General features: G+C 35.5%; 1 protein-coding gene across 1 annotated transcript in view; it reads left to right on the top strand.

The window, feature by feature from the left end:
* Positions 1 to 14,295, top strand: part of cntnap2a (contactin associated protein 2a) — a 986,203-nt gene that overhangs the window by 901,988 nt on the left and 69,920 nt on the right. The window contains exons 19-20 of the mRNA XM_039753312.1: positions 446 to 579; positions 11,868 to 11,961. Coding sequence (XP_039609246.1) covers positions 446 to 579; positions 11,868 to 11,961 — 228 coding nt within the window. The remainder of the gene's footprint in view (positions 1 to 445; positions 580 to 11,867; positions 11,962 to 14,295) is intronic.

Raw genomic sequence — 14,295 nt, 5'->3', positions numbered from 1 at the left:
TGCTGCCTCATAGTTATTAGAATGGTCTTGAATTTTGGCTTCATCATTTTTTCCTTCCACTATGAGTTTTTCTACTGGAACTCTAGTTTTCTTTCCATATACTATAAAGATGTGCAGCTTAGGTTCTCTGGTAACTCTAAACTGAAAAGATATAACTAGCTTAATTGAAGTGCAGTGAGAAATCAGTTGATATTAGTAATTTTTCATATGTCCTGATTGTCAGTCTTTCAGAAAATGGCACGCATTTATCATCACTTAGAGACAAAATGTTAAAAATATAATTAAAGTGACCTTCTATAATACAATTATAGTAACTCCCCTTTTTGTTTCTTATTTTAGCTTATATTTTATGTTTGTTACCAGGTCTAGGAACTTCACTTTTTATTTTCTTTTATAAAGGAGATTTCATTCACAAGTTGAAATGTTTTTTATGATTTTCTAACAGGAACTCTGCAAATCCGCTACAATTTGGGAGGTATGAAAGAAGCTTTCAAGATAGACCTTGACCACAGAAATGTGGCTAATGGACAGCCTCACAGTCTCAACATTTCCAGACATAAACGAGACATCCAGCTACAGGTAAAAGTCATGTGTTAAGCAAATAGGTTCCTTATTACAAACATTAATTTTCTGAACCAGCTGTCATGAAAACCCACCAAGCATGGCCGGGCTTAAAAAAGAAACCAGCTCACACCCGCTCATACAGATCCATTTTAAGGGTTGCTGTTTTCTCTCTGTTCGGTTAAAACAAGAATGACACTTGTCAAAGTCTGTGTGTTCTGAGATGGCTTATAAGTCTATTCCTAGATTCATAGATTTTGGAATTGTGGTGACATTGTGTTCCATTTGGGAGCCACTTCTACACATGTGGATTCTCCTCACTCTCTTGTCCACCTACTCAAAAAACTAATCTTTTATAATGTAGGCCTTGTCACCATGGGTTCTCTGCCTAGAGCTCAGCTGTGAGGAGAAAACTTGCTTGAAGACAGTAGTTGGCGAATTCTGATACAGAGGTCCTTCTAGAGGAATTATATTATTATTAGATTTAAGAACAATGGAACTGGTGAAGCAGTCCCCTAGTTGTCAAATATTCTAAACGCAACATAAATGAAATTTCTTAATAGCATTTTGGTAACAGTAGTAGATAATCCAAATGTTGCTTCTGTACAGAAGAGTTAATGATGGTAGACGTACAGTATTAGGCCATTTTCTTACTCTCCTTATTGAGTTTGTGGAAGAAAATTTTTAACGCACACCCCCCACTGGAATTCCCCGGTTTAAGCAATAAAACACGGGCTGGAGAAAGTGTCAATCATTGTTCTTTATCTGAATCTCGCAAGAGGCAACAGCATATTTTATTAGCAAGTGTTGCAAAGGAAAAGAGTGTTTTCAATGCTATATTTATACAATTCATTGATTAGATCACTACTCAAAAAGAAATTCATTATATGATCAGAAAACTTAACATAATTGGTTACCTCCAGTTGCTAACGGGACATGACAAACGTTGTTACCTTAAATAACCACACTTAACCCCATCCACTAGGTTGATTTGGGAGTGCGTGACTTCCCAAGAGAAAAAGTATAGTTCATGTTAAAAGGAAACACATTCTGTTTATGTTCTTAACCATATGTTTCCTAAGTTTTCCATTAACAGGAAACTTTTACCACATAAAAACAGAACAATGATTATACCTTAAAATATAACATTTTCCTTTTAAGCTTTATATAAAATAACTAAAATGCTTTTATCATACTGAATAATAAAATAACAGCGTCAGCCTTTAAGTATAAGCTCAGAAGGATATGAGACTCGGCGCATGCTAGGTGCACATTGGATTAGGGTTCATTCACGTCTTCCAAAACATTTACATTTGGATTTGGTTTACATTAACATTTGGAAACTGGTTAACACCTCACTGAGTTTTTCCTAGAAATAGGGAATGCTGGGAAGTCTGTGTCATGGCCAATGGCATCACAGAAGAAGTTGCCAATTAACACATACAGAATGTACTGTATGAGATCTAGAGGAAAGAGAAAATTAGTGCACTCAGAAAATACATAAAGAGAATGTGCAAACTCTGATGCTGCAGGAACAGGCAGAATGTTATGGGTGCCCAGAAGCAGCTGTTAAAGACCTGAAAATAAAGTGCATCAACTGTATTTTGAATTTTCAGCTGTTTTCTCTTTAGAATTAAACATACCCGAAAGACACTTTGAAACTGCACCTATTTTAGATTAATTTTGTATTCAGGAGGTTTGACAGCTGAGACAATTTTTCCCATACATAATTTGTTTGATACTGAAAGTACCAGTAAATATAGTAAAAACACATCCAGGAACAGATCTGCTGCCGATGCACGGATTTGATGTTTGATGTAATGATGCCTCCTTAACAAAAAAGTGCCCCAAACCAAATAGTTTTCTCTGTGGCTTGAATTGCTTCTGGCATTTCTTCCTTTTGAAGAACATCTCCTTTTGCAACCTTAAAAAAACACACAAAAGTGTGCTCAACTTTTAACTATTTTCCACCAAGTAATTTTTCATAAATAGTTTAGTGGTTTCAAGGTGGACCATTATAAATATAAGGAAGTTCTCAATCAATACATATTCTGAACCCAGTTAACATAATCTCAGGATCTTTGGGTCCAGAGGTCTATCCCAGAAATAAGGCAAAAAACAAACCTAAAGATACTAGTGAATCACATGCAGAGACTAGCTTAGAGTTCCCATACAAATAATGCAGATTATTATGGAGGAAAACCAGAACATGCAGTCGTAGAAAGAAACTTTCAACAGCACTCAGTGACTGTGTTGATATTCAAACCCAGTCTCCCTAAGCTACAAGACAACAGTGCTAACTACTGATCCAAAATGCAGTACACACAGATCAGCTAAGTCCTTCTATATTATCTGGAAAGACAGCACCATTATCTTTTTTATTTATTAAAAGATTATAGAGTGTTTGTGAACTAATATTTGTCTAAGTGCATTTTTCTTTACTTATGTTTTGTACGTTTCACTTTTTAAATGAAAGAAACATTTTAGATTCAGTGTTGGCATGCATTCTGAACTTTAAGATTCACACTCCACAAAACTTTTTTATCTTAATATGTTACAGATAAATGTGTAGTATACTTAAAGAATGTCTCTGAATATTTTTCTCTTCACGTTTCCAATTTTACCTGTATTTGTGTTTTAAATTTACCATTGCATTCAAAATTTGTACATTTTGTCTCAAGGTATTTTCCAAACTGGCCATCCAAGCCTCAATGTACAGTATAGTCACAGATATTATAGGTTCAAAAGCCAAAACATTTTAGTTACTTAACATTATGCAAAAAATGAGTAAACAGGAAAAATAGCAAAACAAAAAGAAAATCTGCCCCTCAGATGCCATTTACTGTGCCTGCCAAAGCATTTTGCTGTAATACTGCCTCACACTGCTTTCTACTTCTATGTAAACAGCTTCAAAATGATCACTCTGCCACCACACATTTTTGGTGTCTTACAAATACAGGCTTCCAGTTATACGTACCCAAATATTTTTTCACTTATGAATTCTGGAACTCTAGAACACTATAGAACCACAATACTATGCTGCCTCTGGCTATATTGTAGGCTCTATTGTTCCTGAAATTGACATTTAACTACTGCTTCCTCAAGTCATGCATAGCCATACTTTTCCAATACATTTTGAGTAGGGGATGTTACAAATCCTATAGGAATAGTAAAGACAAGGTCAATTTTATTATACCACAATGAGGAAACTCTGTTGGTTAGGTGATTAAAAAAAGTAAATGAGAAAACATATCAAGCAGTAAAAAATAAAAATATATACAGTAATCCATAAACAAACCCCACTCTGCAGTATTGTATAGGACTCTAATGATGATCTCATATAATGTCACTTACTGCAGTCACATAATAAAAACAGCTCTCCTGCCAAAAACAATATGGCCACCTGACGCAGACAACACCCAAAATGGTAGTGCATGTGATAACAAGGTGATGGTGTAAAATTAATTAAATGAATGATAAAAATATTCACAGATTCAAAATAGTAATTAAAATCCAAAATGCATGCAACACTGAATTATGCACTGTGACAAATTATTTATAGATTAAGTGAAATTGCTGTTGTTTTTCTTTCTATTAATGTCTGTTTCTTTACTTGTATATTTACCTAGAGAAAGTTACAGGAGTGCCATTTAATAAACTTTGATATTCTTACAGTTCTGAGATGAAGTGTAAGATTTACAAAAGTAACAGATCAACACAGCATTGCTTAGCATTATTTTAACTTGGCCTTCAGGATAAGCATCGCACTCATTTGTTAATTAAAATTACAATAATGGAGATAAAACTAAACCAAGTGTGGCTATTGTGTTAACAGTTTTAAAGGATGTCCGTGCACAGCTAAAAAATCACACTGGCTGCAATCAACAGAAAAATTGTTATATGAAATGGTTTTATGGATCGGTTTAATAGTTAGCATTTGCCTCTAAAAGTAGTATGCAAATTACATGCCTTCCCTGGACATTAAAAAGAACCCTTTCTTTCCAGGATGCTAGTTTGGCTGTAAAGGGGATAGAACCTCCAGGAGAAGGTTTTACATACAACCTTTCATTGGTATTCAAGTAAATCATTTACAGTATTTCCTACAATCTGTTGTTCTTGAAAATTGTGGTAATGACAGAGATTGATCTGCCATCCATCAAGCATTGAAACAGCTTCTAAAACGTGTCTGCCAACTGGCCTATGCACAGTCATCTTCTGGTCTAAGAGCTTAGCCTGGTTTTACAAGGTTAAGCTGTGATCTAGGAGCATGAGCAGTTACTCAATATATGCACAAGCTGCAACATTCCTTACTATATCACTTGCTTTTCTATAATTTGAAAAAATTAGTGTTATCTCTGGAACTATACACATTTTTCAGGTAATTTCTAAAAAGAAAAGTAACAGCAAGTCATATGCCATCTTTTAGGCATATAACTAGTAATTTGGTGTTTTTTTTCAATGTTTATCAATTAAAAGCAATTATATTTTGTCTTTGTGTGCTGCTTTGCTTTTCTTAATCTTGCACATGATCTTCATCTTTACAATTTTTTCTGTGTCTATACTGGTCCTACATTTAATCAGATATTCTAATCTACAGGTTTAACTATAATTTTTTATTTCATAAATCCTCACTGAATTATGTACAGTATATCCAGGAATGATAAGATTATCCTGTATATTGTTCATAACATCTCATTTGTTATAGTCCTAAGGATTCTCAGTGGCTTCAGAAGACTAGCTACTAACTTCCACTTTTCTTTCTTTTACCTACTTCCACTTTTCTTTCTTTTACCTGCTGCAGCTGCAGGTCAGTTTAACTTGAATCAAAATGTATGACATGGAAGTGTTGGCACACACTATATAAGGAACTGAAGTATCATTTTTGGTGAAATACTGAGTACTGCAAAAAGACAGATCCACAACCAGCCAGACTTTAGATATTAAATAGTCCCATAATTAAGTTGGCTATTTCCAGTACTTTTACCTCAGCTTGATACCAGATTCAAGAATAAGAGTATTAGCAGCTGAAGTGTTAGTAGTATAGACAACAAAAGTATCATTTGATATATTTCTGGAGAAAAATGGTGTGGCCATAAAGCTCTAACAGTTCTTAACATTTTGAACAGATTATTTGCTTATACTAAGATGAACTGCAGTATTTCTTGTTGATAAATACACTCCTCCACAGTTCCAGTCCATCCGCAAGACAGGTACACACACATTGCTAACCTACTTGCTGTGCCCAGGCCAGTAACCATCCCTGAACGCTTCACACAGAACTGTTTTTTTTACCCGTTTTCATCTTTCTGGTACCTTCACAACACCTTGCCAACAAGGTGAGCCTTCACAGTATAAAACAACAATATTTATTTATATAGCAGCTTCTAATACAAAGTACAATTTAGATTACATTACAAATAGTAATAAGTGGAAACAACAAAGAACATTAATCAAATAAACAATATAATATAATTAATATAATAAACAATTATACTAAAAATTGGATGGTCAGTGGATGAAGGAAAAAAAAATTCCAGTGTAGAAAAAAAAGCATCTGAGATTCCACAACCAAAAGCCCGCCCAGTCCCCCTCTGGGCATTCTGCTGTACTGTATATCTAAGACATAGATAAAGAGTTTATGAACTAAATCATATTTTGACAATGTTCCAACAAAGTTTTATATAAAATTTCAGCATGAGACTTCATTCTAGTAATAAAACCTTGCCCATTGTAGTGTGTACTTACGCAGATATCAGTAGAGTTTTAGGGATCTTCAGTCTGAATTGAATTAAATTTAAGTCAACGTGTTATAGAAAATCCTAGAGAAAATCCTTAAGTCTAATAAAGAAAGTTTGTCTTTCCTTCTTTTTGTCTCCTCCACCATTTGATTCTATAGCAGTAAAAAACAGCTTCCTTTGTTGCATATGGTTAACTCTCTCAATGCACAAATACCTGAGACAATTCTATGTTCAAGCTCTAGTAAGCATAACAAAGTGTAAAGTTCGTCAAATCTAAAATGTTGTTTGATCTGTCAATATTACATATATAGAGTAGGAAGCAAGACCCTAAACTATCATTTACTTTTGCTATTTTTTGTTCCTTTTGCATTCTGAGCTTATCTTAAGATATTAGCGCCTATGCTAAAAGACTTATAATTAATTTCAAAACGTCTAATAACTTATTTTCTTTCATCAAAGAGTCATTTTTCATGTTTGCTTTAACGCAGTATTGTCTTGTTTTTTGGCAAAATTTAAGCAATTGTATCATTCATAGTTCGGTCTGTGTATTGAACATGGGAATATTCTTTTAATGGCCACTAGAGGGCAGTAGAGATTCATCAAAAACACCACTCATCGTCTAATTCTGAAAAACACTCATGAACTTTCATTTCATTAGTCTGACATTTTACAGCAAAATTCTAATTTTGTCATTTATTCATACATTAATGCAAGCATTTTTAAAGTCATAAATTAATTTCCTTAATAAGCTGTATTTATTGAAAATAATCTCATTTGTTGAAAGGACCAGTGATGAAGCTCTTCTGGGTCCATAGGATATATAAAAGACAGACACTAACCCCACTTCTGATTCCTAGGCCACTTGATGTTTGCACATTTTCCTTATGTCCATATGTCTGATTTCCTTCCATATCCCAATGTGCTGTATGTTAGTTTAATTTAATAAAATAAAGCAAATCAAAACTCTGATGTGTGGGTAGGGGTGAGTGTGCCTCGTAAGTTTCCCAGCCACATTTGGATCCTGCCTTGATCTCCAAAATCACGTCAAGTACAGATCAATGGATTGGATCAGTATTGTATACATATAATCAATTTGAGTATTTGTGAATCAAATTGTCTGTCAAAACATCAGGCAGCAAGAAGTGCAGTCAACTTTACCAATAAAACTAATGGTTTATTTTGAAACACAGATGCCTTCTGAGTATTTCAGATGTTAAATACATCCCTTATTTATGCTTGGCAGCAAATATTTGCTGTGTTTGTTCTCATCATGTATAACAATAATACTTCACTAGGGTTGCAGCACCATGTCTAGCTATTGAAGTTTAAAGAATAAAAAATCATCAGCTGGCACCATATATCCTACAAGTTATGTGTGTGGGTAAAATATTGTATTACCTGTATTCAAATAATACATTAAGGACATATCCAAAAAATGAAGTACACTTTAACATGCACTTTTCAAACCACTTACTAATGTGAAGCATACATATGCATCTAACATGTCTTATACTTTTCTGATAAGTTGACACCAGTATCAGCAATCACATTACTGATGAAACTATTCATTTGATATGTGCACACTTCCAAACAGTCTTCATTATTTGTGATTCATACATCAATATTTTTGTAGTTTTAAGTTCTTATTGGCTATATTCAGGAATTTGTTTTTAGAGGATACTTCAAATAATTATCCAATATTTACCACCACAGAATGGTTTTAATGAAGTTAAAGCAAGCTTCACCAACAATAGTCAAAACAAAATGCTCCTCTGCAGACAGATGTTCTCCTGTAAACCCTGGATATCTGGGGCCTCATGCATAACACCGTGCGAAGAATTCACAGTATAACATGGTGTACGGACAAAAGCAGAAATGTGCTTACACACAAAAAAATCCAGATGCATAAATGTGTGCGTTCGCCAACTTCCATATTCTTACGCTACATAAATCCCGGTCAGCAAGAAAAATAACGCACGTGCCTGTTGCCCTGCACTGTCTCCTCCCAGAATTACACCTTTTTCAATATGAAATAATTTATTGCAGCAGTGCTGTCTCTTTCAAACGTGCTAACCTCCAATTCCTATCCTTCCTTTTCTTTCTCAGCACCAGCAAGAATACAGCGGGAGGCAGAAACAATCCGTGAAAGGAGTGCCAGCAGCTCGCTATCGCTGCGGCACCGTGTAGTTAAAGTTTTATCTGTATAAAATAATAAACATATTTTGCTGCATTTCATATTAAAAATGATATTGTCATCATATGTAAATATGCTCTTTAATATTATAACCCTATCACAAGTTTACAGTGAGGTAATTGTACTTATAAGTACAAAGCGTTCTACAAGGAGCAATTGATGGACTGATTGAGTGTGTTTACAGTCCTTGGGATGAAACTGTTTCTGAACCACGAGGAAAGGCTCTGAACCATTTGCCGTATGAGAGCAGTTCAATAGTCAGCATGGCTGAGGCAGCGTGTGCTAGATGTTGTATACCAATAATTCTCTTTCCAGTCAGCTGCTTTAGAGCTGTGATTCCCCATTCAAATATAGTGATATAAATACTCTGAGTGGTGCAGTGAGAGTAATATGGAAAAAGATGATCCGCTGTGGCAACCCTTAACAGGAGCAGCTAAAGGAAGAAGAAGAAGGTGCAGTGAGAGTAACAATGCTAAAGCAGCTATTGTATTTAGAATAGTTTGACCATTCTGTGGACCATTATATTGTTACAGGTTAATTACAATCAGATGCATTAATCTAATAAACAATATGTGGTTAATTTCAGTGTATTTTATAAAGCCGCATCAGGGATGTGGATCTAAAAAAGAAAGGGAAACTACACTGGAACAGTAGCACTGCTTTGATGCTGGGTCCTGCCAGTTTGCAAAACCGAGCTGAGAACTTGCGTACGCCAGGGTTGGAGCTACTGTGAAAATGTACGTGGCTTTACGCCAAGTTTAGGTTTTATACATCACAATTTGAACGTGAAAACTTTCGTACACAACATTTTTGTGCGTATGCAATGTTTATACATGAGGTCCCTGGTGACTAACATGGCTTAGGTGGGCTCAACCCAAAGAAGTTATTATGCAGACCAACTAAATAAAAGACAAGCGATGAAACCCAGGTGTAATTATGTGACAGTTGTGGGCAAGATTCTTTTGGACAATACGGAAGTACACTTTACTCACAAGGAAGGAACTGTGGCTTGTGTACACATAGTATTGACTGGGTTACATGGATGGTCTGTCTTCTTATCTCAAAATTCCCAAAGGAGAGCCTTTAAATGGGAGTGGTGACACTAAAAAGCCCCACATAGAGCTTATACCTGTGGACCGGAGGGTAATGTCAATGTGACATTGTGTTGTAGAATTACAAATGTTTGCATGCATTGTCACAAAGAGAGGGTACCATAGACACTTGCAATAAGCTAACAAGTAGCATGGTAGAAAATACAACTTTAGGTACTTTCAAAACTAGACTTGATTTTTTTTAGGAGAATTAAATGGATTGGACTGGCAAGCTTTGTTGGGCTGAATGGCCTGTTCTTGTCTAAATTGTTCTAATGTATTGTTTTTTTCTTAATCATAATAATCCCAAGGGGACCATAATGTAGAAAACTAAAATGTATTAAATAAAAACAAGGAAAGGATTGTCAGCAGTAAGAACACAAATTATCACATAAACAGTAAGACAACTAAAACTATAGCCTTTCTGTGCATACTTAAACAAAACAGGTTTACTCTCCCACTTGCCTTGCTTATCTCATATATCACCCATACTTCCATCTCTCTCTGCCTCTCCACTCCCCTTTTTCCCCTTTATAATACGGCCTTTCTATTCCTTCTCCTAGTTGAGCCTTTGCTCCAACTTACTTCCTACTTCTACAGTCAATGAATGAGTTGCTCGGTAGGGGCACATCATTTTTGCTGCTACAGGTTCATTCTAACAATCTGCCCCCCAACCTTCAGTTTTCTTAAGAGGGTCATATGCCATCTCATCACCCAACATTAGAGGATTACATTGGTCCTTACTGTCCTATCCCAGGTATTTTTGGCTGCTGTCTACCAGTATTTCAGTCTGTCAACCTTCTTTCATCCCTCCTTGGCCTCACATTCTATATTTAACAAGAGTTGTTTTCTTGGCAACTGCCAGATTGCTTATCCTGTTGAGTTCTGAGTGTGTATTATCCATTTGGCTCCAGGTTGCTCTTCTAGCTCATCTCCTTGATTGATCATGCCTGAGTTTTTTGTTAGTATTTTTCCACCCATATTTCATCCTATTCTTGTATGAACACCAAGATCCCTGCTCCTGTCCATATCCCTATAATTGCTTCCTGTAACACAAGGTATTAAGTCAAGACTTACAAGGCAAGGGTTTCCTCCACTTTAATGTTGTGGAAATTAAGTAGAACATTTTAATGGGATTTCAGTGCTGGTCAGAGATCATTAGAACATTTGAACAATCTAAATGAGAGTAGGCCATTCAGCCTAACAAAGCTTGCCAGTCCTATCCACTTAATTCTTGTAAAAAAACATCAAGTCTAGTTTTGAAAGTCTCAAGTCTTACTGGCTGCCACACTGCTTGATAGCTTATTCAAAGTGTCTATGGTTCTCTGTGTAAAGAATAACTTCCTAATGTTTGTGTGAAATTTACCATTAACAAGTTTCCAACTGTGTCCCCATGTTCTTGATGAACTCTTTTTAAAATAACAGTCTCGATCCACTGTGCTAATTCCCATCATAATTTTAAACACTTCAGCCATGTCAGTACTTAATCTTCTTTTTGCATAAACAGAAATGGTTCTTCTCTTTTAATGTTCATAATTCATGCCCTGTAGCCCTGGAATCAGCCTATCAGCTGGGTGTGTTCCAAAGTATTAATAGATAAGTTTCATTGTAATAAAGACTCCAGCTAGAAGTCAAGCCAAAGTAAAACAGCAGACTAACTCTTTGCCCCTGCACAGATGTTGTCTTTTTTGGACTTTGAGAAAATGTATGCCCATGGCAGATGGTTATCCAAGAGTATACTTCCCTACTACTGCTGTTTCCTGCCAGGCAGAAATCCACTGAAGCTGAGTCACTTATTGGGTAAGGTGTTTTTTAATAGTTGGTCCAATAGAAGACTCTTTACAAAGTCTAGAGTCTAATTTTGGAATCTGTTTAAAGTCGACCTGTCCCCACCTGATCTTGTACATGTTCTTAAGGATCTGAGTAGGCTTTTTTAGGTATTCTGGCTATTCTTTCTTAATCAAAAGCATGCATATTAGTATGATTATTGGCCCTGTGTAAGTGAGTGTATGCTATGATGGACTGGTTCCCCATGCAATGATGGTTTCTTATTTCTGCCTGATGCTAGCATTAACTGGATAAAGCAAGTTTGGTAATAGGTGTATGGTATGTATTGTCAAGTCTAACATTTATCATTGTATCAAAAATCTACAATAGTATGAAGAGCTTGAATAGTGTTTTACTCACACAAATATTACATTTAATTTGAAGAATCATAAGGCTCCCATAATGTTGACATACTTTATGGATTGATCCTGAAAATATGCCTTTTTTTTCTTTTAGCTTGATCATTATCCTCCAGTAAATTACACTTTACCTGAAGCTGCGGATATCTATTTTAATTTAACGAAGACTTTATTTCTTGGCAGAGTTGTAGGTAAGTTTGAGAATTTAAACATTTAAAACAATTTAATCATCTAACATTCAGTTTACGTTCCTTATGTTTTTGCTTTGTAGTTATTTATTTATGTGTTTGTTTAAATGACATAAATTGACATTTTACTCTAATCTGAAAAATAATGGAAATAAAATTGTAATTTTTGTTGAGGATCTAGATCTTGCTTTATTGCAATCGCAACCATGCTTTACTGTTGCCTGCAAACATTCATATATGTGAAGTTCCCCAGCCCTTCTGCAGTCAAATTGCTTTCTGTTAGATCCAGACATTTCAAATTTTGAGTCATCGGTACTGAGCACCTACTATCCTTTTTCTGCAACCCAATTCTTATGTTTTCATGATTTGGTGAGTCATTGAGCTTTATTTCCACCTCAGATGAATGGTCTTTTGGTCACAAATTTTCCAGAATGAGGTCTAAAAGGGGTGACGGCTACATTTCATTGCCCATTAGTAATCCCAAAACAATGATGGCAAGAGCAATACATTTGAAAAAAGGTGTACCTTTAAAATTCACAATGCTTACACAAGCAACTACAATTAAATAAAAAAGGGGTAGTGTGCACTATTGGTAACTCATTTTACCCATGAAAGCCCACTCTTCTAAACAATTAGTTGTATCTTCCCCTGTATAGAACATGCAAATACAAAAATTAATAATGTATATTCAAACAAGAAGAAGAAAGAAACAATAAAACAATATATTGATTTCAGTTTGCTGATATGAAAATTGAATGTTTGGATGTAGTGGTCATGAAATTGTTAAGCAGCAAATGCATATGTATCTAGCAAGCTCAGCGTTATCCCAATAAAATGAAAACCAGTTCAGCTCACCAAACAGGGTCAATCCAAGAACAACTGAGTGTTGTATAAAAGCTGAAATGCTTTCCTCTATAGAAATTTGCTCACTTAACCGTATTTTGGTTGGCCACCTCAAAATACTATATGTCCCTCATTGCTCCAGCCTGTAACTATTTGCGACCAAAAAAGGCTTTGGTGATTATTATTTGGTGAATGAAATCATTGAAATTTTAAACTAATTATATTGTAACAGATGCAAAAGGTCCTTCTTTTATTGTTGAGCAGATGTGCCATTAAGATATGTTTAAGTACAGTGGGGGCAATGAGTGGGTTCCTCCTTGGAGAACATGAGTCGAATTCTACTAAGGGCTGGTTTATACTTGACGCCTCCCTGCACTTGGAGCAAGGGACACATGGCAAAAATGATATCAGACTTGGAGATGCATGCATGAAAATAGTTTTACCTACATGGTGCAGTTGACGTGACGGCCATGTATTCCAAATGATGAATTTCAAGGAGAGGCGGGTTACACTTGTGCCAGAATGATGAACGAAGGACGAATATGATGCAAAAGGTCATCAAAATACACAGAAGACATGCAAAAAATTTGAGATTTATCTGCCCATCATTTAAGTCCCTTGTTATACAGATTACATATCTGTGCCCCGTGGAATTCGAATGTTCCTTCTGACTTGGTGCATGCATACTAAGGTATAATTATCACGGATCTTTATGTGTTTGTGCATCTTTGCGTTCTGTTTCTCTTTTGATTTAACGCATGTTCTGTGCAAAGTGTTGGTCTGTCTGTCAGTAAATATGTATATGCAGCCATCTGCCTGCTGTTTCCTCATGCACCACGATGTCATGAACTCTACATTTTAAGGTTGCAGGTGTATTACATGTTATTTTCATTTTATCGGGGTGCACTGCAATTTACAGTGGACAGTGTCAGAAATCGTGTTGAAGCTTCGAAACATTTGACACTCACTTCTCTAGTGACATCTCCTGGCCATTAGCATTAACGTTACACAATCTCAAAATCAAGTTCACTGAAGTCTGTTAAATTTTTATTTCTTTTAAGTGTCGCTGCTATGGATTGGCAACAAAGTGAAGAGTTATCTAAAAAAAATATTATTAATGCCAGTAGGCAGAATGTACTATACAACAAACAATAGCTTAAATAAAACAAAATAAGACACCTCACTCAAGAAGATCTGGTTCTTTTAATAAATATTTACCTTTTACATTGTATCATTGTTATTGTTCCTGTTAATAGTATTACAGTACAACCACGATTAACTGTCATTCTTCATTAACCATCAGGGTCAAAAAAAAAACAATGCGCATGCCAGCATCTATTGCTGTGCGATACACTGCAACCTCTGCACATTGGAACAACTTTGCCTTTTGCTAGCACGTAGTGTTCCTGTCTGGCACCGTGTGTCATGCTGCATTTTGAAATCACAATGTCAGTTGTGTACCTTCAATTTTAATAGCACATCATAGCTTTTCTC

The sequence above is a fragment of the Polypterus senegalus genome, chromosome 5 (genome assembly GCF_016835505.1).
Source record: "Polypterus senegalus isolate Bchr_013 chromosome 5, ASM1683550v1, whole genome shotgun sequence".
Classification (NCBI taxonomy): Eukaryota; Metazoa; Chordata; class Cladistia; order Polypteriformes; family Polypteridae; genus Polypterus; species Polypterus senegalus.
Note: the sequence above shows the minus strand (reverse complement) of the source record. Positions and strands in the feature narration are given on the sequence as shown.